We start from the raw sequence: 26,946 nt of genomic DNA, 5'->3' as shown, positions 1-26,946 counted from the left end.
TAAAGGGGCACTTAGAGAAGATAAGGCCATTGCGGAAAGATTAAATGATTTCTTTGCTTCAGTGTTTACTGAAGAGGATGTTGGGGAGGTACCCGTAATGGAGAAGGTTTTCATGGGTAATGATTCAGATGGACTGAATCAAATCACGGTGAACCTAGAAGATGTGGTAGGCCTGATTGACAAACTGAAGAATAGTAAATCACCTGGACCGGATGGTATACACCCCAGAGTTATGAAGGAACTAAAAAATGAAATTTCAGACCTATTAGTAAAAATTTGTAACTTATCATTAAAATCATCCATTGTACCTGAAGACTGGAGGATAGCAAATGTAACCCCAATATTTAAAAAGGGCTCCAGGGGCGATCCAGGAAACTACAGACCGGTTAGCCTGACTTCAGTGCCAGGAAAAATAGTGGAAAGTGTTCTAAACATCAAAATCACAGAACATATAGAAAGACATGGTTTAATGGAACAAAGTCAGCATGGCTTTACCCAGGGCTAGTCTTGCCTCACAAATCTGCTTCACTTTTTTGAAGGAGTTAATAAACATGTGGATAAAGGTGAACCGGTAGATGTAGTATACTTGGATTTTCAGAAGGCGTTTGACAAAGTTCCTCATGAGAGGCTTCTAGGAAAAGTAAAAAGTCATGGGATAGGTGGCGATGTCTTTCGTGGATTGCAAACTGGCTAAAAGACAGGAAACAGAGAGTAGGATTAAATGGGCAATTTTCTCAGTGGAAGGGAGTGGACAGTGGAGTGCCTCAGGGATCTGTATTGGGACCCTTACTGTTCAATATATTTATAAACGATCTGAAAAGAAATACGACGAGTAAGATAATCAAATTTGCAGATGACACAAAATTGTTCAGAATAGTTAAATCACAAGCAGATTGTGATAAATTGCAGGAAGACCTTGTGAGACTGGAAAATTGGGCATCCAAATGGCAGATGAAATTTAATGTGGATAAGTGCAAGGTGATGCATATAGGGAAAAATAACCCATGCTATAATTACACAATGTTAGGGTTCCATATTAGGTGCTACAACCCAAGAAAGAGATCTAGGTGTCATAGTGGATAACACATTGAAATCGTCGGTGCAGTGTGCTGCGGCAGTCAAAAAAGCAAACAGAATGTTGGGAATTATTAGAAAAGGAATGGTGAATAAAACGGAAAATGTCATAATGCCTCTGTATCGCTCCATGGTGAGACCACACCTTGAATACTGTGTACAATTCTGGTCGCCGCATCTCAAAAAAGATATAATTGCGATGGAGAAGGTACAGAGAAGGGCTACCAAAATGATAAGGGGAATGGAACAACTCCCCTATGAGGAAAGACTAAAGAGGTTAGGACTTTTCAGCTTGGAGAAGAGACGACTGAGGGGGGATATGATAGAGGTATTTAAAATCATGAGAGGTCTAGAACGGGTAGATGTGAATCGGTTATTTACTCTTTCGGATAGTAGAAAGACTAGGGGGCACTCCATGAAGTTAGCATGGGGCACATTTAAAACTAATCGGAGAAAGTTCTTTTTTACTCAACGCACAATTAAACTCTGGAATTTGTTGCCAGAGAATGTGGTTAGTGCAGTTAGTATAGCTGTGTTTAAAAAAGGATTGGATAAGTTCTTGGAGGAGAAGTCCATTGTCTGCTATTAAGTTCACTTAGAGAATAGCCACTGCCATTAGCAATGGTTACATGGAATAGACTTAGTTTTTGGGTACTTGCCAGGTTCTTATGGCCTGGATTGGCCACTGTTGGAAACAGGATGCTGGGCTTGATGGACCCTTGGTCTGACCCAGTATGGCATTTTCTTATGTTCTTATGTTCTTATGTCCTCATAAGTCATTTGATGGAGAATTCCCACTATTTCTGTTGTGCTTCTCTGGACCATCTTCATCCTGTCTCTGTCTCTTTTGAGATACGGTCTCCACAACTGAATACAATACTCCAGGTGAGGCCTCACCAATGACCTATACAAGGGGATTATCACCTCCTTTTTCGTACTGGTTATATCTCTCTATGCAGTCCAGCACTCTTCTGGCTTTAGCTATCGCCTTCTCACATGGTTTCGCATCTTCAGATCACTAGATACTATAACCCCAAGGTCCGTTTCGTGTTCCGTGTACAACAGCCCTTCACCCCCTCATCACATACAGCTCTTTTGGATTACCACACCCCATATGCATGACTGTACTTCTTGGCATTGAATCCCAGTTGTCACATCTTCAACCACTGTTCAAGCTTCCTTATATCCCATCTCATTCTCTCTACTCCTTTCGGCATGTCCACTCTGTTGCAGATATTAGTATCATACGCAAATAGACCAACTTTACCTTCTATCCCTTCCGCAATGTCACTCAGAAACAGGCCGATACAGTACAGTGCACTCCAGTGGAATGCACTGTTAACCCGCGTTTGGACGCGCGTTTGACGCGCTAGCTTTCTCCCTTATTCAGTAAGGGGTAATAGCGCGTCAAACGCGCATCCAACCCCCCCCCCCCCGAAACTAATAGCACCCACAACATGCAAATGCATGTTGATGGCCTTATTAGTTATTCCCGCGCGATTCAAGCCAAGCCGCACATTTTACTTTCAGAAATTAGCACCTACCCAAAGGTCAGCACTAATTTCTTCCGGCGATATTAAGTTGGAGGTCCCAAAAGTTAAAAATAATAAAAAATAATAAAAAAAAAATTTTAAATCGGCCTGCGGCTTGAAAACCGGACGCTCAATTTTGCCGGCGTCCGGTTTCTGAACCTGTGGCTGTCAGCGGGTTTGAGAACTGATGCCGCCAAAATTGAGCGTCGGCTGTCAAACTCGCTGACAGCCGCCGTGGGCCCTAATTTGAATAATTTTTTTTTCTAAATCGCGTGCACAGGAGAGTGGCCTGCGCGCGCGCCGGGAGAAAGATATTGAACAGGACCAATCCCAACACCGATCCTTGTGGCACACCACTTAACACTGATCTCTCTTCAGAGTAGGTTCCATTTACAATCACACACTGTCTTCAGTCCATCAACTAGTTTGTAATCCATGCCACCACTTTGGTGCTCACTCCCAAGCTTCTAATTTTATTCACAAGCCTCCTATGCAGGACCGTATCAAAAGCTTTGCTGAAATCCAAGTAGATCATATCGAGCTCTCTTCCTCGATACAAATCTTTAGCCACCCAGTCAATGATGAGGCTATTAGCTATTTCGCCCTGATGCAAAAAAAAAAAATATGTGTGCCCTACGCACACATTTTTATCTCAAAAATTAACGCTTGCCCCAAAGCAGGCTTTAATTCTTGAGGAACCAAAAAATGTTACAAAAAAGTAGAAAATACTGCTTTTCTGTAGTTCCTCTGACTTAATATCATGGCAATATTTAGTCAGAGGAACCGAAAAAGGAAAAAACCTTAAAAATAAATAAATAAATAAATAAATAAATAAATAAAATATGCACCGGCAGTTATGTTAGGAAAAGGGACGCTCAATTAACAAGCATCCATTTTCCTAACCCATGGCTGTACACAGGTTAGGAAAACAGATGCTCATAAAATTGAGCATCTTTTTTCCTAACCTGCTGACAGCTACCTCTCCTAGGCGCCCGCTGGCAAGGAAGCGCTAGGGGCACACAATTTCCCCTAGCGTCTCCTTTTTACTGTGGCAGCCCATTTATATATTACATCAGACGCCCCGGAGAAGTACACTGTCATGTGTTAGGAGAGGGGGCGATCAATCACGAGTGCCCATTTTCCGTGTGCCTATATGTGCAGACTAAGAGAGGAAAATGTTCCTCTTCTTCCGGTTGGGTCTTCTCAAAGGAAACAAGGGATTGAATCCACCCAGGCAGTCTCCCAGGGCTAGAGAGGGAAGACAGTCTTGATGGATTGCAATTGCATCTATATAAATAAAAATGTAAATGTTCGTTTGTTCAAAATCTTAAATCTCCGATCTCTGAAAGTTCTTCACCGATTGCTTTGAAATTTTGACACAACGTTGCATTCAAATATGCGCGTGTTTTTATATACCTATATTATATAGATGTCACACCTGTGGCAGGTAAAAACATGCTTTTTTGGAAAAACAGCACCATCTGTTGGACGTAAAAGCAACACACGCTATCTACAATATAAATGGGCTCTGACCGACGGACCGCAAATGCGCAGTAGAGAGCAGCTCTACCACGCATGTGCGGACCATAGAGCTCTGCCCTGCGGCTGGGTGTCACAGAGGGGAGGAGGAAAGGGCAGACGAGTCGCCACTCCGAGAAACGGCTCAGCCCGTTCCTCCGCCGCTGGGGAAGAGGGGAGGGGGTAGGGACTGCTGTACAGTTACACACAGGAGGAGGAAAGGGTAGAAGAGTCGCCGAGCCAGTTCGTCCACCACCGGGGAAGGGGGGAGGGAGTTGTGATGGCCGGAGCTGAGCAAATGCAATAGAAAGCAGCTGTGAAGAGATCACAAGCAGCTGCAGCCTGCAGCAGCCAAAGCGCAAAGAGCTGAACAGAGAACATCTCGCCCTCCTCCCCCGCCCCCAAGTCCCACAGATAAGGAGAAGCCATGTAAATATCCCGCAACTGCGGGGGGGGGGGGGGGGGGGGGGGGGGGAAGGCAGTGCTGTCAAGCTGCCCGTGGGTCTCAGCCACCACGAGAAGAGTTTACATGGGCATCGCTCCACTAGCACGCCCAGCAAACCTAGAGTTGGCAAACCAGACAATCTCTATATCTGCACAGACAATGGAACAACAAAAAATATTGTATATCCACAAGCATTGTGAAATTAAACATATTACAAACGTGCGCTTTCTCTTTCCTTTTTTTTCCATTTAACCAGACTGAGCCACTGCAACGCATGGCCGGGTACAGCTAGTTACAAATAAAAATGAACACCTAAAGTTATTTGTAACACCCTGAAAATATTTGCTGAATTAACAACTAATTTGCATTAGCAATATTAGTATCAACATTTAACGATTTTCTCTTTTGCCTGTGTAGGTAACAATAAACCTAAGAAAAGAACCGGTTCTTTCAACTAGTTGGAGTACTCATCAGACAAGTATTTGTTACTGAAAGAAACTTTACTTTCTCTAAAAGTACTTGCTTGACTTCTATTCCTTTAAAGAATGTGAGTCTTTATGTGAATTTTATTTCTTTCATGTGCTGTGGATTACTGCTACGCTCCTGGGTAAATGTTAAGTATTAGAACTGCTTGTTCTCCTGTTTGTATGTGTCTATGTTTTTCTTGTCTTTTTCTTTTCTTATATGCTCTCTCTCTCTCTCTCTCCTTGTGAGATTTGAATCTCTCTATACACAATTCTCTCTTTTTCCTTAAATATTAAACCAGAGTTACTGTGTTTTGTTTCCTCAATCTCTCTCTATTATACACTGTTTCGGGCTGTCGTTGTATCTCAGTTTTGTTCTGGTGGTCTAGCTAGACTGTGTGCTGACTCTGCTGGACACACACTGGCCTTTGTCCCCTCCACTAGTGCTGGTTCGTGGAGCTGGCAAAACACTGGTAGTGGGTACAGTTTGAGTAGAAGGAGGGGCTCCTTCTCCAAGGTCTGTGTGGGGATTTTTGTCTCCTAGCTGGTTTTTTGACCTATCTAAGCTTTAAATGAAAAAATAGTGTCTTTCTGACTACGCTGTCACTGAATATCTTCCAAAGACATGCTAAATTTTGAGTTCCCATTTCCTGTGGTCTTGTAGCCTTGCTGCACTGGGCTAGATTAATGAATAAATAAAAAGATATTTCTGTTTCCTTATTCTGGCTAAGGCACAGAGGAATTTCTTCAGAGTTCATTCAAGTGTAGTGTGGTATGGTATAGTCTCACACTTTCTCTTTCTCTCTCTTTTTATATACACACACTTGCTTGAGTTCCTTTAGTCCAGGAACAATTATTCACAATTCACTTTCTAACCAGTTGTTAGATCTAACTCTGTATTCTCATAGGGATTTTGGGTTATGGCTAAGAACTGCTGCGATACTTTCTCACTTCTCAACATTCACTCACTCTGGACCAGAATAAACCCAGTGTATTTTTTTTCCAGGAGGTCAATGTGTCTCTCCAGAAATCAAACACTTTTACCTTTTACTATATGTGCTGTGCTGCTACCGCAAGAAGCTGGTCTTATTCACTGCTTTAATCCTTATAATGGGATACAGGTATAGGCTAAATATATATAAATCATCTAGCTGTATTATAGCATTCAGGGCTAAATACAGATCTGGAGGTCTGAACACAGAACAACCCAAGGTATTACAACAGTATGTCTTTCACTTGAGTCTCTGTACTTAACAGAAACTCTGCTTTGAATACGAAAGGGATATATTCAGAGAGTATTCTATTTGTGCAAGAGAGATATCACCTAACTCTCCTTCAGCTACTTATGAAAGCTCTCACTGGGTCTTCATGCAAGAGACAAGTATACATAACTCACAATCAGGCCAATGCAAAATCGATGCGTGGAAAACAGGCATTCATGATGAATACCCGCTCTCCTAATGCACGCCGATCGACTTCTCCGATGCAATATGCAAATGAGCTGATGTGGTAAAGAGGAGACGTTAGGGGAAATTGTGTGCCCCTAGAACCTCTTCGGCAGTGGGCACCGATGAGAGGTGGCTGTCAGCGGGTTAGGAAAACGGATGTTCAATTTTACGAGCGCCCCTCTTCTTAACCTGACCATCGACACACTTTTTTTTTTTTTAACCTAACTCCTTTTTTCAGTTCCACAGACTTAATATCGCCACAATATTAAGTCAGAGGAACTACTGAAAAGCAGTATTTTCTGCTTTTCTGTCAACTTTAGGGGCTTCTTAATATTTGTCTGCTCCAGGGCAGGCGTTAATTTCTGAGGGTAAACGTGTGCGTTGAGCACACTTTTTTTTTTTTTTTGCATCTGGAGGTAATATTAATAGCCTCATCATGAATTTACATGTGATGAGCGCTATTAGCTTTGTGGGGGGGGGGGGGGGGGGGGTGGGGTTGTAGGATGTGCGTTTTGGATGCACTAATCTCCTTACTGCATAAGGGGTTGTGAGCACGTGTCCAACCACGGGTTAATCAGTGCACTCGGCTGAATGCACTGTATTGCATCGGCCTGAATAATGAGAAAGAGGTATGTGATCACAATCAACTCTTCACAATTTTCTTTCCCAGTCTCATTCAGTATTGTCATTAACCTATCAAAGGCTGTTAAGTACTCTCCTGATTCAGCCACAGTTAATACAATTAACAGTTTGACTGTCCTCACCCAAACCGTAGCCTTTACCACAATTAAATTGCTCACTAACCAGACACATTCACTCATCATTCCCACAGAAAGTATGTGCCTTTTTCTCTGTGCGATTTTATCCTTTGTAAGTTAGAGCAGGCTTTGGTGTTATGCGTGCCGTCCATGGCAGACCCGCAGCACGGCCCCCTCACCTTTCTACAGTGGCTCCAGCTCCTGGTTCCTCCTCGCTGGCGGCGGTGGGCCATCAGCTTTGTCCTCGGGCCTCCGGCCCTGCTTCAGCCGCCGGCGTTCCCGGTCCAGCCACTGTGCCCATTGCTGCTCGTCAGGCCTCTCCGCATGGCCCACTAGCAGCTCTTTATCTCCAATGGAGTAGTTACTTTCAGCGGGCGAGAACTTCCTGGAGAAGTACGAGCAGGGAAGAAGTTGTCCAGAGTCGGAATGCTGGCTGAGGACCGCTCCCACGGCGATACTGGAGGCATCGACCTCCACGATAAATGGTCGTGAGGGGTCCGGGTGTCGGAGGCAGACATCTGAAAGGAAGGCCTCCTTGAGATCAGAGAAAGCTGCAACCGCAGCATCAGGCCAATGTTTAGCATCAGCTCCTTTACGGGTCAGAGCTGTAAGAGGGGCCACTCGGTGAGAGTATCGTGGGATAAAATGTCTATAAAAATTCGCAAAGCCCAGGAACCGTTGGAGGGCTTTAAGACCCATGGGCCGGGGCCATTTTGTAATGGCTGCTACTTTCTCTGGGTCCATACAAAACCCGGTGGCAGAGATAATGTAGCCCAGGAAAGGTAGAGACTCGGCCTCGAAGACACATTTCTCCAATTTGGCGTAGAGATGGTTAGCTCAGAGGGACTGGAGGACCTGGCGGACATGCTGGCGGTGAGAGTTCATGTCTTTGGAATATATGAGCACGTCGTCGAGATAGACTATCACGTGGGAATGGAGCATCTCTCGAAGCACCTCATTCATGAGGTGCTGGAAGACGGCGGGGGCATTACAGAGCCCGAAGGGCATCATGAGGTACTCGTAATGCCCGTCTCTAGTGTTGAATGCCGTCTTCCATTCGTCCCCTGGACGTATGCGGACGAGGTTGTAGGCTCCTCTAAGGTCCAACTTAGTAAAGATACGAGCCCCTTGGAGACGGTCCAGCAATTCCGGAATAAGCGGTAGAGGATACCGGTCCCGCTTAGTGATGGCGTTGAGGCCGCGATAATCAATACACGGCCGAAGCGAGCCATCCTTCTTGGCCATGAAAAAGAATCCGGCTCCTGCCGGTGAACGGGATGGCCGGATGAACCCCTTAGCAAGGTTCTCTGAGATGTACTGGGACATTGCCTTGGTCTCGGGCAATGAGAGGGGATACACACGGCCTCGGGGCTGTGTGGTACCTGGATCCAGATCAATGGGACAGTCAAATGGTCTGTGTTCCGGAAGTATCTCCGCCATCTCTTTGGAGAAGACATCTTGGAAACTCTGGTAGGCCTCAGGCAGGAGATGCGAGGAACAGAGACGCAGAGAGTGAGGAGGACGTGGGAGGTGTAGGCATCGGTCAAAGCAGGCAGGACCCCAGCTAACTAATTGGAAATCATCCCATCTAATGACGGGAGAGTGTTGTCGAAGCCACGGAAGCCCCAACACCAGCGGATGCACTGCTCGTTCCAGGACAAGAAAAGAGATCTCCTCGGAGTGAAATAGACCTGTCTGTAAAGTCACTGGTTCCGTGGAACAAGAGATAATCCCAGGGAGCAAGGTCCCTCGGATCGAGGAGATCCGTAGAGGAGGAGCCTTCTGTACGGTAGGCAGGGCAAGTTGCGTCACCAGCTCGGCCACAATAAAGTTCCCCTCGGCTCCGGAATCAACAAAGGCCCGAATCTGGATCTCCCCACCAGGGTACTTGAGGGTTACAGGAAGTGTGCAGAGAGGAGCTGATCCGGTAGCAATTAGGTGTAGCTCCTCAGTATAACCTAGGCACGAGCGTTTCCCGGACGCTCAGTACAGGATGACAGGAAATGTCCTTTGCCGCCTCAATATAGGCAGAGGCCTAGGGAGCGCCATCGGCTTCTCTCTTCCGGAGTAAGCGGTGACCTGCCAAGTTGCATGGGTTCGGACGTAGGGGTAGAAGCCCTCAATGGAGGTGACCTCGAGGAGGCCGGCAGGCAGTGTAGACTTCTGCTAGACGAGCGGTTCTCTCTGTCCCGCTGCTGAAGACGGCGGTCTACCTTACCCGCAATGTCCATCAGGTCATTTAAATCATTAGAGATCTCTCTTCCTGCCAGTTCATCCTTAATCCGACCAGCCAAGCCCTCGAGAAAGATTCCCTTGAGGCAATCATCCTGCCAAGCCAGCTCTATGGCCAGGGTTTGAAAGTTAATAATATACTCCGCTACCGGACGCATGCCCTGTCGGAGGGGCAGGAGCTCCGAGGCCGCTGTGGACTGGCGCGCAGGATCATCGAAGGCTAGTCGGAACTGAAGAAGGAATTCCTGAAGATTCTGTAGCAGAGGATCGGAGCGTTCCCACAAGGGTGAAGCCCAGTCTAGTGCCTTGCCATCTAGTAAGGAAAAGATATAGGCTACCTTGGCTGCCTCAGAAGGAAACTGGGATGGTAGCAGGGTGAACCGTACTTGACACTGGTTCAGAAACCCACGGCATGTTTTACTGTCCCCAGCGTACCTGCTCGGAGCGGGCAGTTGTGTATTGGGAACAGACGCCGATGCAGGGGACCCTTGACGACTGGAAGCCTCTAGACGAGAAGCCAACTGGTCCACGGTAACAGCAAGAGTATCAATGCAGCCTTGCTGATGTTGGAGATGAACTAGTACCTCCTCTGAGCTCACCTCCACCGCTGACAGGCGGGTGGAAGGACTTGTCCCCAAGTGTTCAGATAAAGCCTGCATGGATCCCACACTTGGTCAATGTCCTGTATCTGTTGCTGCATTGAATAGTGCATTTGCTGGGCCATTTCAGGCCAGACTAGAGGCATCGGAGACTCCGCCGAGTCCATGGCCTTGCAAACTGTTGCAGTCCAGGAATCTGCAGATCAGGAGTGAACCCTTGGGCTGAACCACCCCAAGATAGGGGGGGGTCGGGAGGAGGAGCCACAGGCAGAGGTCTTCACCCGGGAACCGGGAACCCCCCAGGAGGAGCCCGTAGGGTCCTAGATCCTTGGGACTTAGGAGCACAGTGTAAGTCTCTATAGTAGCAGATGGCCTGGGCAAGGCTGGAACGGAGACGAACCCAAGTCAGGCTGGCAACCGGCTGAAGCGGAACCAGGCACGAGCAAGGTACGGTAGTCCAGTAGACTGGGGCTAGTGGGGTCCAGCGGTGCTGGAGCAGAAGGGGCAGATACAGAGTCTCTAGCGTGCTGAGCACTGAAGCAAGCTGTGAGCCAGAACGGAGTCTGTAGCGTGCTGAGAGCTGGAACAGACAGTGAACAGGAACGGAGTCTGTAGCGTGCTGTGAACTGGAGCAAGCTGTGAGCTGGCACGGAATCTGTAGCGTGCTGTGAGCTGGAGCAAGCTGTGAGCTGGAACGGAGTCTGTAGCGTGCTGTGAGCTGGAGCAAGCTGTGAGCTGGAACGGAGTCTGTAGCGTGCTGAGAACTGGAGCAAGCTGTGAGCTGGAACGGAGACGAACCCAAGTCAGGCTGGCAACCGGCTGAAGCGGAACCAGGCACGAGCAAGGTCGGTGGCCTGCGGTGAGCAGAAGCGGAGTCAGGAACACGCTGAGGTCGATGGGAGGCGGCAGACAGAAGCGGAGTCAGGAACAGGCTGAGGTCGATGGCAGGCAACAGACAGAAGCGAAGTCAGGAACAGGCTGAAGTCAAAAGGCAGGCGGCAGGCAGAAGCAGAGTCAGGAACGAGCTGAAGTCAAGTCAGGAACGTGGATCAAGTGAAGCGCAACTTAGAACTACTATCCAGTAGCAACCCTCGTTGCAAGGCAATGAGATGGAAAGCGAACACCGATTAAATCGGGCTTGGGGCCCGGCTTCCGGTGGCTGTGCGTCCATAGTGCGCGTCCTCACGCGCGCGCGTGGCGGCAGGGAGGTGAGCCAGCAATGGCGGACGTCTTAAGGGATCCGCAGAGCCACGAGAACGGCGTTTCCACCACAGTGGAAGCGCAGTGCAGAGCGGGCAGAGGGGAAGCGGTGGAGACCGCAACACTAGGGCACACACACCCGCTGGATTTTAAACATGGGCTATTACAGCCTCCATGCAACGCTTTACAGCAGCCATTGACTCAGCCAGGTAACAAAAAATTATTAATTTAATTCCTCCTTACTTAATTTTAGCCTCATGGGTTACTTTTCTCTGGTTAATGTCATATAACAACTTACTACCTCTGAAGTTAAACTGCACACGTACCAAAAATATTAATACATTGAAAAAAATCTAACTTGCAATGGAGATACCTTAAACTACTCTTCTTAGAAGTAGATTTGCAGAGTGCGCGTCAGACCCTCTTATTTATTTCAGCATGTATACACATAATGCTCTGTACCAGGACACCTTATAACGTCCAATCCTCAAAAGACTATACCGTCTAAATAGGTACGTGAAACAACAGAAGATAAAGTGACTTGCCTGAAGTAGAGCATGAAAGAAAGAGTATTTCAACACTAGTGTCCTAGTTCTCAGCTCATTACTCTAACAAGCAGGCAACTCTGGCTCTCCTCTGCTAATCTCTCTCCCAGCTGTCAAAAACTGACAAATAGTGTACTTCGGTTTGGTTCTGTTTGATCTGTGGAAGTTCAAAAGATTAAATTACTGGCTCAGTCCAGACTAGATTCATATTAGATATAGTGTGTTTCTCCTCTCTGGAGGCTACTAGAAACATGAGCTGGCTTTTTGGCATGTGTGTAAAATACCCTACTCAAACAATTAATTAATGAGTGCTAGAATTTATGGCAAAGTGAAATGTTAGAAGACCTAGCGGAAACACAGGAACTCATGTAGGCTGCTATGTGATAATAGAATTAATAGCTGAGTCTATCTGGCAGGCTGCACGAACTAGAAGTCTAAAGGAAGGAAACATTGGTGCTCATGTAGCCAGATGTATGCAGGGGATCTAGAAGGCTGGCTATGTGAGCAATAGCTACACTTATATAGGTAGTTAGTTAGATTAGGCTGTAATGATTGAATTAAACTAGCAGCTGCATTCATCTGGCAGGTGACATGTACACTGTACAGCAATAACTAGAAGGCGTAGCAGAAACACAGGTGATGGAAGGGGACGTAGGGAGGCAGGGGCAACACCTAGTGTTGGTGGTTATTTGGATTGTTGCAGGGCTTTGTGGTAAGACATGGGAAGGGAGGGGTGCAAAAATGTGAATTAAGTGGGGGATTCTGTATACCCACCTGGCCGAGATGGTAGAGTACAAATGAGGACAATGTCAAAAAAACTGTCCTGGATAAGGAGAAATATTTTAAAACTGGTCAAATTCTATGGCTGGAAGCTGAGCTGTATCCTTGGCAGTATTTACAGGAATAACTGGACAGATAGATGGGTCAGTTGGTCTTTATCTGCCACTATGTTGCCATGTGAAGGAAAAAGCATATATGAGTATGGGAGAGGAATGGGCAGGCTGCTCGCTCACTAACACTCTTGTGATTGTAAAGATGCAGTATCAATATTTCTTGTGGTCATGGATATTTTGTTTTAAAGAATCTTTTATTTGTCTTTTTGGGCGCAGAATGCATCTTCATTCTCCTATGCTAGATTTTAGCCAGACAAATAGTTTATTCTGTCTCTGCCTCTTCCCTTGCTTTATTTGGCCCTCGGTCTTATCTAGATGATGACAACTTCCTCCGCAAGCATGTTTGGTGTTATGTTCATAGCCAGATTGGGAGGAGGAGTTGACATTTACAACTCAATTTACATCCATTGTACAGAATGGATAGAACAATGGGACAAAGAGAGTGCAATACTATCGGCAATAAAACCTAGGAATAAAATTTGATATCACCATAGCAAGGCCAAAATAATAGGACAAAAACAGAGTAAAGAATTAATCTCTGCTGAGCAATGACATGAGCTGCAAACTATTAAAGGCAAAGCTGGTGCTTCCAACATTCAAACTAGGTGTTTGCCTAGAGCACCAAATGTATGCAGCAGCAAACTCCCACCAGCATGAGGCTGAGAAGCACTGTCAGAGACCATCCGGCAGCAGCCAAAGATGAGGAAGAGACCCAGGAGTAGGGCTGCTGGGGGAGCCTATCCCACCAGCAGCCAAATGGAGAGTGCCCCAGGGCCACTTCTAGACCCTATCCCACCAGTGGCTGAAGAATACAGGAGGAGGCCTGGAGCTGCCACATTAGGAGGCAATAGAGAGAGGCAAATGAATGTCTTTTAAATGTGGAGGAGTGGAGAGAAAGAGATAGAGAGGATGAATACTGGACTATTAGTGGGGTGGCGAGAGAGAGAGTGTATGCTCAGTAGATGGGAGCAGAGAATGTATGCTGAGTGGAGGAGAGAGGGTGGAGAGAGAAGATGCTGAGTAGGTGGGATTGGAGAGAGAGAGGGAGGTTGCAGGATGGGATGGAGGTAGACTGCATGCTGGCACTGATAAGAGGGCCACAAGGCTGGAAGGAAGGTTTGCTTAGACAGCCTGATAGCCTTGTACCGATTCTGATTAGACAGCAAAACAGAGATGGCAAGGGGAAAGATATTTAACTAGCAGAAACTATTAATGTTTTTGCTGTTAATTTATCATGTCAGCAAAAGGACTGGCCAAACTGTGACAGGTCAACAACAACCAGGAAAGGAACATGTGACTGTGCCTAAATCTGCCAAATCAGCAATAGAGATTAGTGTTATTACCAAAAGTAATGAACCCGAGCCATGTACATATCTATTTAAATATGGGATGTCCGCAAGCCGGGATAATTTTAAGTTTTACTCCTTGGTCAAAACTTGATTAGGAGTAAACAACCCGGACCTCTCAATCATTCATCCTGGTGGAAAGAAAATGTTTTTTAATTTGCACAAAAAAACAGAAAATGTCAAATTTGAAATTGTTTCACTAATAAACACATGTTAAGTGAATGAAAGACCCCAACATCAACTGTTTTGATGAATTCTTGCATCAGGGGAAAAGATTCAAAAACAACTTATCTGAAAGACATGCCTCAAACCGGATGCTCCCATCTGATCCTGTTCGCAGACAGAGTCCAATGATTAAATGCTAGAGGATACCATCCTGTAATAACACATCCAGAGGGAGACTTCCAGCCACCTCAATCTGTATCTAGAATAACTTTAGTGATCAAGAATAAGCATATTGAATGCAAGAACGTTGCAAATGCCAATACTGCCAAATAAAAAGCCCAATAGAATCTAAATGAAAAGTCAAAGATCATAAAAACACAGATAAGTTCAATTCATCAAGCCCAGTATCCTGCTTCCAGTTCACAAGTACCTGGCAGGATCCCACAGGGTAGATAGATTCCATGTTGCTTATCCCAGGGAAAAGAAGTGGAAGTCCATAATGGTTTATGGACTTTTCCTCCAGGAACTTGTCCAAACCTTTTTTAAATTCAGCTACACTAATAGCTTTCACCACACCCTCTGGCAACGAATTCCAGAGCATAATTGTTGTGATCCTGCTCGCGGCAGGCTCTTACCCTTCTTCAGGCCAGCCGGCCCGACCTCCAATGTTGTTTTGCCGGCACGGCAGGAGCCACACCGGGGCTTTCTCCCGCAGCGGGTGCCACGCTGTTTCCTCCTGAGCGGCTCGGAGGCCACCGCCCTGCTCCTTAAGCGGCTGGAGCCACGTTGCAGCTCTCTATGTGGCCCGGAGGCCACCGGAACCGCGCTGCTGCCCTCATGCACCCGGAGGTCGCCAAGCTACCTCGCGCCCTCCGTGGGGAGATGGCCTGCATCCCCGACCTCACCTGGAGTTGCCAGTGATCCTCCGTCAGGGCAGGGAGCCATCCCTGACGCCAGGGCCTGCCTTGAGACCTAGTTCTTCTTCTCCTGTGCTCTGCATCGCTGCAGGGTCGCTGTCCAGGGTCCTGCTCTGCTTCCTGCTTCTTCCTAAGGGGCAAAGCTGCACCTCTCTGCCCTTTTTAAAGGGCCAGTGCAGGTGTGGTTCTTTCCTGACTCCTCCCTCGGTGTTTCCTGCTCCAGCCTACAAAAGGCTTCTTCTGTCAGTCTTTTTTTGCCTTCACAAAGAGTAAGTCCTCCTTAGGACTCCTCGTCTGCTTCTCCTCCTAGGCACCCTGTTCCATGTGGGATCCCGTGTCTTCAACTGTGTTCCATGTTCCGGTCTCTGCATTTCTTTGTTGCTCCTGATGTCCAGTTGTCCGCCCGTTCCTGATGTCCAGTTGTTCATCCGTTCCTGATGTCTTGATTTCCGCCTGTTCCGGATGTCTTCAGCTCCGCCTGACCCGTCCCTTGTGGTCCGTGACCAGCCCGCCTGGGCTAGTAGGGCACGTAGTGGCCCAGTGGTCTGCGACCACCCCAGCTGGGGTGTGTAGGGCGCTGGTGAGCCTTTCCATCAGATGGCGCCGAGGAGTCATCTTTTCCCTCGTCAATCTGCCTTGATGTCCGTAAGCCAAGTCTGCCTTGCCTTGATGTTCTTGCCTGATGTCTTCCTCCTCTGGACAGGTCCTGTCCTTTGGTGTGGTCCATGACTAGTCCGGCTGGACTATGTAGGGCGTCTGAGGGATCTGGGTGCCTGCCCATTCCTGTCCTTGGATTTCCATGGCTCTGATGCCTTCTTGTGTGGTCCGCAACTCTGCCTGGCTGGGCTGAGTAGGGTGCCAGAATGGACATTGTCTGCCTGGAGGTTCCGGACTTTTAACCAATGGTTTTAGTCTTGCCTTGCCATGCCATGCCTGTCTTGCCATGCCTTGCCTTGCCTGTTCGTACCTTGCCATGCCTTGAGTCTTCGTCTGCCTTGCCACGACAGATGTCTTCGTCTGCCCTACTATCTTGTTCCACGTCTCCATCCATCCATGACTTCTGTCCGGCCTACTGCTTCCCGCCGCTCCCTAGCGGCAGTCTGAAAGGGCTTGGAACGGTCGGAGGACCATTCAGAGACCACCATTGCGTTGGTGATCTCAAGGAAGCGTGCAGGTCCGGTCAAGGCTCAGGGTAGGACATTTCACCGCAAGGGAACACATTGAATAAAAAAAGTATTTTCTCTTATTAGTTTAAATGTATCACCTTGTAACTTCATTGTGTGACCCCTAGTCTTTGTACTTTTTTGAAAGATTAGACAACTGATTAACATTTACTCATTCCAAGCCACTCATTATTTTATAGACCTCTATCATATCTCCCTTCAGCCATCTCTTTTCCAAGCTGAAGAGTTCTAACCTCTCTAGCCTTTCTTCACAGGGGAATCATTTCATCCTCTTTATCATTTTGGTTGCCCTTCTTTGAATCTTTTTAAATTCTGCTATATTTTTCTCGAGATGTGGTGAACAGTACTGCACACAATACTCAAGATGAGGTCACACCATGGAGTAATACAGTGGCATTATGATATTCTTGTTTTATTCTCCATTTCTTTCCTAATAATTCCTAGCATTCTATTTGTTTTCTTGACTGCTGCTGTAGAATAAGCAGAAGATTTCAACATATTATCATCAACAATGACGCCTACAGGCTTTTCCTGAATGGTGAATCCTAATGTGGAACTCTGCATTGTGTAGCTATAATTTGGGTTATTCTTCCCTATGTGTATCACTTTGAACTTGTACACATTAAATTTCATTTGCATGCCCAGACTCCCAGTTTTGTAAGGTCCTCTTGTAATTTTTCACAATCCTCTTGTGATTTAACAACTTTGAATAATTTTGGGTCATCCGCCAATTTAATCACCTCACTCACTGTTCCAATTTCCAGGTTGTTTATGAGTATATTAAAAAGCAGTGGTCTCAGAATAGATCCCTGGGACATCCGCTATTCACCTTTCTCCATTGGGAAAATGTAACATTTAGCCCTAATCTCTGTTTTTTATCTTTTAACCAGTTCACAATTCACAATAGGACACTGCCCCCATCCCATGACTTTTTAATTTCTTTAGAAGTCTCTCATGAAGGATTTTGTCAAATGCTTTCTGGAAATCCAGATACACTGTATCAATTGGCTCATCTTTATCCACACATTTATTTATGTTCTCAAATAAATGTATCAGATTGGCAAGGCAAGACTTCCCTTGGCTAAATCTATGTTGGCTTTGACCCATTAAACTATGCTTATCTATATTTTCAGCACTTTCCATAATTTTTCCGGGTACATATGTCCAATTCACTGGTCTGTAGTTTCCTGGATCACCCCTTGATCCCTTTTTAAAAACTGGCATTACTTTGGCAACCCTCCAGTCTTCAGAGACCACAGTCAATTTTAATAATAGTTTACAAATTATTAATAGCAGGTTTGCAATTAACTTTTTCATTTATTTAAGCATTCTGAGATATATACCATCTGGTCCAGGTAATTTGCTACTCTTTAGTTTGTCAATTTGCCCTATTACATTTTCCAGGTACACTGAGATTTGTTTCAGTTCTGCTGAATCATCACCTTTGAATATCATTTCTGGCATGCATATCTCTCTTACATCTTCCTCAGTGAAGATCGAAACAAAGAATTAATTTAGTCTCTCTACTATGGCTTTGTCATCCCTAAGTGCCTCTTTTATTTGAACATCTAAGGTTCCAATTGACTCCCTCACAGGCTTTTTACTTCAAATATACCTGAACAAGCTTTTAATATGAGCTTATGCTTCAATGACAAGCTTCTTTTCAAAGTCTCTCTTTGCCTTCCTTATCAATGCTTTGCATCTAACTTGCCCGTGCTTATGCTGTTTCCTGTTTTCTTCATTCTGACCCCTTTTCCATTTCTTGGAAGATATTCTTTTAACTATTAATAGCTTTTCTCACCTCACCTTTTAACCATGTCAGTAGTCATTCAGCCTTACTTTCACCTTTTCAAATGCATGGAATACATATGGTCTGGGCTTCCAAGATGGCAATTGTAAACAATACCCATGCCTGATGTCAACTGTTAACTTTTGCAGCTGCTCCTTTTTTATTTTTTAACCATTTTCCTCATTTTATCATAGTCACCCTTCTGAAAGTTAAATGCTGTCACAGTAGATTTCTTTAGTGTCCTCCCTCCAATATTTAAGTCAAGTTTGTGATCACTACTGCCAAGTGGCTCCAATACTGTTACCTTTCACACCAAATCCTATGTTCCACTAAGCACTAGGTCTAAAATAGTTTCCCCTCTTGTTGGTTCTTGAAGCAGCTGCTCAATGAAGCAGTCATTTATTTCATTTACGAACTTTACCTCTCTAGCATGTCCTAATAGGACAATCACAGTCCATACTGGGGTAATTGAAGTCTCCCATTATTATTGTGCTGCTGATTTTGTTAGCTTCCCTAATTTCTTTTAGTATTTCATTGTCTGTTTATTCATTCTGACCAGGTGGATGTTAATACACCCCACTGCTATTTTTATTCCCCTTTTCACCTGGAATTTCTGTCCATATAGATTAAACATTGCATTTTGTTTCCTGTAGAACTTTTATCCTGTTTGACTCAATGCCCTCTTTAATATTTAGTGCCAGCCCTCCACCAATTTGGTCCATCCTATCATTTCAATATAATTTGTACCCTGGTATCACAGTGTCCCATTGGTTATCCTCCTTCCACCAGGTCTCTGAAATGCCAATTATATCACCCTCTTCATCCAGGGTTATACACTCTAATGCCCCCATCTTATGTTTTAGACCTCTAGCATTTGTATACAGATAACCTTGAGTCCACACTTCAATCAGAGACCTAAACAATTTTACAAAACAGTAATCTGGCCCTTGAACTGGCAAAAGCAAATCTGTTTTGGAGTAAAAAACTCTATAATAAGTAGTCCATAATGCAAAGATCCGATGTGGTTAGACTCAGGAGTAACCTCGGAAAATATTTTCTCAGTGAAAAGGTGGATGCATGGAACAACATCCCAGTGGAGATGAAAGATGACAGAAGCAGAAAAACAACTACAGTTCAAGAAGGCACAGAATAAGTACAGAAGATCCTTAATTGTGAAGAAGTGAAGGGAAAGCCAGAGATCAAATGAGATCTACAGAATTGTAGGAGAAAAACTGGGCAGTTGAAATGAGTCCTTATCTGCTATCTTATTTTGTTTTTCTGTGTTTTTCTAATACAAAGAGTGGCAATAAAAGTCACATGTGCAAAAAGCCCATCAATGAAGATATTAAGCAGCATCTCCAAGTGTTCGGAAATTTGACAGTTGAAAGTTGGCAACTCTAAGCAGGAGTGATTCTATTATCAGCCATTGCTAGGGTAGAAGCTGCACATTTAGGGAGTGTAGCAGTTGGTGGTTTTACAAACTAAGGGGCCGATGCAAAAATGTTGCGCTGAAGGCGGGCGCTGAATGTTAAGTGCCCCCAGGCACCTCTCCTGGGGGCGCGATGCAATATTTAAATTAGGGCTCACGCTGTCGAGAAGGCGCTAGGGGCGATTGCGCGCCCCTAGCGCCTCCTTGACAGTGTGCACCCGAGAGAGATCCACTGTCGGTGGCTGTCCGCCAGTTAAGAAAACCAACGCTGAATTTATCATGCACAGGTTAGGAAAATGGATGCTGATAAATTCAGCATCCATTCTCTCAATCTGACTACCAGCACCGGAGTGAATAAATTGATATTGAAGCGTCGGGCACTTAATATTAATTTATTCACTCCTTCATTTATTGGTCCCTTCACTGTTACATGTCAGTGAAAGGACCAATCCCTTATTGTATAAGGGGATTAGATGGGCGCCTCTATAACCCGTGTCCAAGTGCCGTTTATACAGTGCGCTCGGCTGACCGCACTGTATTGCATCGGCCCCTAAGGCAATAAGGAAGTTTACATCAAACACAGAGCTAGCTGAATAAACACCAATTATGTACCAATTTGTCTCTTCACTCCCCCCTTGCTTGATACTGTAAAATTTTACTGGAGCAGGCGTCCAGTAATACTAATATTTAAAAAAAAAAAAAAAGCTACTGGAACTAAGTAAAAATATCTGTAAACATACAGTGACTGGTGATTTCATGCGTGTCACAACATGACTGCAGTATCTCCCACTCTTGCACTGCTCCCCCCATGGTCTTGGTTCTATACTGCTGCTGCTGAGGTATTCTGTCAGGATTCCCTTAAAAATAAAAAAGGCACGTCTTTCCTACAAAGAATACTGAACATGGTAAATTCTAAAACTTGCTCCTGGTGTTATGATTCAGATGCTGCAAATTATGGACTGCCCACTTGATTAACAATGGGCTCCCTTTCCCTTCAGCTCCTCCTTGTCCCTTCTTTCTAGGGCTGAAGTCAGCATGACAAAATGATTTCTTGGCACACAGGAAAACAAGGACAACAATGAGTACTTACATATAATATGTAGGATATAACCCTTCAAAGTACCAGCATTGTTTTTTGGCCTCCGTGTACTGGAAAAAAGCAAACAAAAACAGATAATCAATATTTTAGTTCAACAATGTAACGTCTCATCCTCTAATGTAGACTAGATCTTTAACAGGCACCATAATAAATAACAACAGACAATTAAAACTAACTTCTCCTGTATGCCCTCTGGGTCAGAAAAATATGTCAACTTTAGACCTCAAGGTGATTTGATGGGTCTAGCTCAAGGAGGCATTTGATTCAAGGATAACTTGTCATTGATATTCGCAGGCACAAGTCTCCCGCTGAATAGAATTGCCTAACGTTATCCAGGAAACATTATCCAAATAATCTTTAAACCTAATCAGCAATAACTGAATGTAACCAGTTAGCTTTAAAGTTATGTGTACCTGGATTACTTTAACCTTAACCAGGCTGTATTTTGATTGTGTACCAAAAAGCAAAACATAAAATAACCTTCCGGGCCAGTAGGCCTGATCCACCAACCCCCCCAAAATCGGTAGGTATGTTAGGCATACCGCCCGTTCCCCCCTCTCCAAGCCCCCCAAAAATAATAAAAACAAGTTTTCGGCCATAGCATCCTAGGAGCTTCTCTGCCATTTCCTCCTTTTCATTCCCCAGAAGCCTTGGGGGTTTTGGGGGAGATCCGGGTGGGGTGATAGGGCTGCGGTAGGGGATGCAGGTGGAAGGGGGAGGGTCGAGGTAGGGAGGGAGGCTGGAGCTCATGTGGTTTTTTTGGAAAATCAGAGGGATGAGGAATGAGGGCTTGCCTGGCCACCATAGCCTATGACTTATTTTTACTCTTTTGGAGGGCCTGGTGGTGGTGGTGGTGGTGGTGGGGGTATTGGGCGCTATGCCTGCCACAATTTTTACTGATTGTTGGGGGTGGGGATCAGGCCTGCTGGCCCAGAAGGATTTTTTTTTTGTTTTATTTTGTTTTTTGGGCCTTAAGCAGCTATATTTTGAACATAGCCAGTTAAGGTTAAAGTTGGTCGGGTATACAGGCCTGGATAACTTTAGGACTGCTCTGATGCAATCCTAAAGTTAGCCAGAGAAGTTATCCGGATAACACCAAATATCAAAAACAAGAACTATAAAGGAATTCAAAAGGGAATGGGATAAACACAGAGAGGTTGATTTTAAAACAAGCGTGCATGCCCCCATACATGTGCATGTCGCGAGGATATGCTGGAATTTTTAATCGCGCACACAGCTGTGTGCGTAGGTTTTAAAATGCATCAACCGCGCGTAAGTATGCTCCTAATTTTAAGAGGTTACTCGAGCACAGCTAGTGCGCACGTATTTTCCATAGGGCCTTGTTGGCTTGTACATGCATATATCAGTATATTTTGAAACAGGCTCTCATGAGGCACGTTTTCAGTTTTCCCAATTAGTCCAGCAGTTTGTCCAGTTAATAGCGAGATCTTTCAGACTCCTCTGGTTCTTCATCCTACATGCTCGCCAGTTGACCCAGACCCCTCACCCTGTTCTTTAAGTCTTAAAACTCAAGATCTACAGGCTTGCTCCTCATCAGGAGCAGTAAAGTTACATGGATATCTAGCGTACGTGCACTGTGATTTTCGGTTTTAAAATTCGGAGTTATGTGGAAGTCTTGGCCCTGCCCCCTTCCTCCTTATGTGCGCCCAGGCACATACGCGGGTATTTTATGGCTTTTTTAAAATTCGCATTGCTCGCGTGCTTGTGGGCATTTTTGGTCGAGCAACACTTAAAATTGACCTGAGAGGTTCTCTAGTGGCTAGAGGATGGAAATGAAGAAGCAGGAAAACCAATAGAAGCTTTCGTTGTAATATTTCCGCATGGGGGTAACCTCCATAGAGTAGCAGTTACAACCCCTAAATGGAAGGCATGGGGGTAACCGATCCCTTGAGGTAGCGGTGCACTCAAGGGATGCATCTGGGGCATTTCTTACGGTTAACGTATGGTCTAGCTATTTGGCTGTTGATATTATTTCAACGACGTTTGTTCAAGTTCCCTCGTGATGGCAGTAGGGCAGGGGCAGTCTGCTCTTGTGCTTCGATTCCCCGGGCAGGCCCTCTGTGCCCCACCTGATGGAATGATTAATAAAGTTGGGAGGGGGAAGTCTGGTCATCATCTGCTCATATGGCTCGGAAAGAATCATCTTACCCTTTGTATAATTGGAGCAAAAGTTGAAAAGGCGGGAAGGTCTGGCCATTACTTGCTTTTATGGCTTGGATGGGGCCTCCCTACCCTTAGGGGTAACATGTACGGAGAAGTGGTTACAACCCTAAACAGAAGACATGGAGGCAATCTGCACAGAGAGGCAGTTACAACCCTGCTGGGAAGACTGGATGAACCATTTTTGGTCTTTATCCGACATCATTTATTATGTTACTAACTTAACTCGGCCCCAGAATTCTCTCAAATCACCTCCAAGTAATCCAGATACTTTTTATCCGGCTAACTACTTATAGCTGTGTACAAAAGTTTAGGCACCCTGATGAAATATGTTTCAATGAGTCTCTAAGTGAACAGAAGCTGACACAGTCTCCACATGGTACAAAGTTAAACATTATTAAAATTATTAAAATTTGTTTTTATATCACTCTTTCAATAACAAATAATTAGGAACAACACCATCAGTAATAGTGCAAATTATGATTTAATCCATCGCCTCTCGCCACGCAATGGGCCGCAGGCAATTTCAGCAATTAGTCAAGCACTAGATGTATAATCATTTGGTGTTGTTCCATATCTATTCAAAAATTTATTATTCAATTAATTTAAAACCATTATTTTATTAATTTTTCTTTTTTACCCCAAAATTATATTTACTAAATCCTAAGATTTACAAAATTGTATTTAAATACCACTAACACCACATTCACCGTAGGTTTTACTTTAATTTCAAACCTGTCCCTGTGTCGCTATTACTCTAGTTTTTATTATATCATTAAATCCTAAGATTTTTTAAAATATACTTAGCCCCGCTGTAGATTTTTTATTTCAAAACTGTCCCGACATGGGCCATGTTTCGACTGTTTCCAGTCTTCTTCTTCAGGGGATGCCTCGTATCTTAATTTCAACTTCAAAAATCAAATTTTTTTATTTTAACGCCGAGGCGCCATTACTGCACAAATGAAAACTTAGCAGAAACGATTTTGTCAAATTGAATGACTTGCGCTGGAAAGGCAAAATTTGATTTTTGAAGGCTACAGAGAGCCATGAGGTATACCAAAACAAGGGGCGAAGCAAGGAGCCAAGCAGACTCAAAGACAAGGCCCAGAGTGTGGACTGAGACAGCAGGGATTTGCCGAGCCATGAGGTCACCGAGACTGGAGTTGGAAAGAGGATAGGTGCAGCTCCCGAAGGACCTCTGATGGTTGGGAGGCTGCATGACAAGCAGAATTACAACATTATGGCTTCACCCGTGCTGGACTTCCACACTGGGGTGGGGCTACAGTACATTTAGAAGGTAATTTTCAAAGGGACTTATATAGGTAATATAATGCAGAAATGGCCTTTTAGAAAACCGAGCAATCAATATTCACATACAGGTATGTATATAATCTTGTTACCCACTAAAGTTTGTGAATAAGTGGACTACAAATTTGTTAAATAAAAAAATGACAATCATACAATATTCTATGCAAGTCTTTAAGTGCATAGGGGACTCATTACAAAGGGTGGAATCTGGGACTTCTTTGCACAATTTTATTTTAAAAAGTATACATGTAAATTCTCTCTGCAAAACTTCATGCATCAAATGGCAAGTGTAACTGTGTGCACATAGTTCTGCTGAGATAATTTTCAAAGTGAGCTTACACGCTTATGCTCACTTTGAAAACTGGTGTAACTTGGTTGCAAATCTATGTAGCATGTTATAAAATTATCCCCTTAAAGAAACCATCACAACAAACCCATGAAACTTTGCAGAACATTCGTCATCCTTAGGTGAAGAACTGAACTGTTTAGCAACAGGAAGCAGGCCTGGATTTGCCAATAGGCACACTAGGCCTGTGTCTAGGGCAGCAGAAATCTAAGGGACAGCAGGCTGGCTGAAGATCTGCTGCCTTCCAATAAAAATGACAAATTATACTAATAAAATGTAGCGTAAAACTACTTTGGTTTCATAATGTAACATAAAAGACGGAAATGTTTGCCAATTTGCTTCAGAATTTTTAAATTTTTGCCACTGGATCTACCCTTGAGCTGCCACAAGAAATTAGGGGGGACTGTGCCTTAGACCTTCTGCCTCCTGTTGTCCAACCTTGGGGGCAGGGGGAAAGAGGGGAATGACAGGGGGCAACAGAACCAACAGTGCCTAGGGGCGCCGAAACCCTAAATCCATCACTGATAGAACGAGTACACTAAAAAAACTTTCAGGTAGGGGTGCACAACCTTCTCAAACTGGTCTGAGGAACTTAGTCCTGCCGAGCTCCGCTCTTAACCCCCAAAGCCTGCCTGCCACCTTTTCTTAGACCTTTCCCTTCCCTAGATGTCCTCTGCAAACCTTCCACAGCTTCAGCCATTCCTTTGTTTTCTGCCCCATCACCTCTCTTCTTGGGTCATCATCCCAGGCCCTATCAATCCTTTCCTCCTCCCTCTCTCACCCCCACAGCTCCTGCAGCCTCCGTCTCTTGGTTGTCGGTAGGCCTGGAAGTGTCTCCTATTCGGTGCATGCCCTGGGGTCTGGGACAACCTCCTTCTCCCTAGCTGCCTCGCTTGCTTCTACCCCCAGCAGCAACAGCCCCTAGCCCATGGTCTCCTGGGCAATGGAAGTCTGCAGCCTGTCAGCACAGAAGAGGAGACGTGACATGCCTGGAGGAGACAGAACGCCAGTTTTATCTGTACGCCCCCCCTCCCCTCAGATGTGTAGCCCTTCCAACTACTTTTTTTTTCTTTACAAGAGATTATTACAAATCACAAATTTGAAAGAATCCAGGTTTCTCCATTGTTTATGCCTTGCCTGATTTTGACAAAGCACTGACATCAAATCTTCTGGCTCATATCTGCAGAGCAATGCCTCCCCAGCTGGCACAGCCCAGCACCCAAGTTCATCTTCTCGAATGTGTATTGCAAGTTCTTTGAGCACAGACATGAGAAATGAGTAGGAGCACATTCTGGCACCAGGGGAAAGCTCTAAAAAAGCCGGATTAATGAGCTGTGTGAGAAGATGAAAATCTGTACATGAAGAGGAACAAACCTGGACTGGGAAGCAGTTCAAGGAGATTATCAAACAACATATTTCTAATAAGCATTATAAACCTTCCAGCAGCTGGATAACTGAACGAATGGGAAGAGCCTACTGGGCATGGATAACTGAATAAAACCTGCCAAACTGGGTCAAACCAAAGATCAGCCCAGTCGAGCATTCTGTCTCCAAACAGTGGGAAAACGAGTAGTGAGAGGGAGTGAATAGGAAATAGGGCACATGCAGATAGAGCAGCAGGTCCCAAACTGTGGGTTGTGATCCCCAAATGGGATTGCAAAATCAATGGATGGAGTCATGAAAAACAGGGCCACTTCTTCCTCCTCCTCATCCAACACGCACACGGCCCCTCCGTTCATGCCCTCTGCACTTCCACTCCAAACCACAACCGGCAACAGCAGCCAGCGTGCGTGCGCCAGGCCTGCTCCCCCCCCCCACCTGCAGAGGACTCTTTTGGCCTTCCAAAAGAAATCTGAAAGATCATTTTTACAGTGTCGTGAAGAAGCTATTAAGCGGTTTCAGGGATAGACATGTAAGCAGAGGCAGGGCATGTGGTAATCAGTTCATTCCAATCGTATCGTTTATGTCCGAGTCAACTTGCAAACTTACTTTTCCATTTGCAGGCATCCTCCCTAAATGAAGCCTGAGTGATAGGTAGCTCAGAGGACAATTTTCAAAAGCTTATGCACCGGTGTTAATGGCTGCTAAGAGGAGTGAAAAGGCTGTCGGAAAATCCCCGCTGTGTAGGCGGATGAGAGTGCACGAGTTGTTCCACAGGGCACATTCCTTTACTCGCAATGAGGGGAGGCATTCCCCAGGGTCGGGAATGTTACAGCGCCTGGAATTGTGTACTTTCAAAACGATGCACATTTTTTTACTAGAAAATGTACCCATAGGAACAAAACAGATATAAATGTCTGCAGGTGATGTTTCTTGGGTAATCTTCTGCAGGTAAAAATACCAGTGGACTTTACATCAAAATGCATCATTTTGATAGTTGCTTTGTATATTGATAATAATTTTTCCCACTCATCAGACAGAAAGATCTCCAAGTAGTTCTACTTCCCTGAAGTCCACCTTAAAACACAGAAAAC

General features: G+C 45.0%; 1 protein-coding gene across 1 annotated transcript in view; it reads right to left on the bottom strand.

The window, feature by feature from the left end:
* The window catches only part of VOPP1 (VOPP1 WW domain binding protein), a 222,462-nt gene that overhangs the window by 106,653 nt on the left and 88,863 nt on the right, over positions 1-26,946 (bottom strand). The window contains exon 2 of the mRNA XM_029589562.1: positions 20,629-20,687. Within this exon, the coding sequence (XP_029445422.1) occupies positions 20,629-20,687 (59 nt within the window). The remainder of the gene's footprint in view (positions 1-20,628; positions 20,688-26,946) is intronic.

The sequence above is a fragment of the Rhinatrema bivittatum genome, chromosome 2, assembly GCF_901001135.1.
Source record: "Rhinatrema bivittatum chromosome 2, aRhiBiv1.1, whole genome shotgun sequence".
NCBI lineage: Eukaryota > Metazoa > Chordata > Amphibia > Gymnophiona > Rhinatrematidae > Rhinatrema > Rhinatrema bivittatum.
This window is presented reverse-complemented; position numbering and strand designations above follow the sequence as displayed.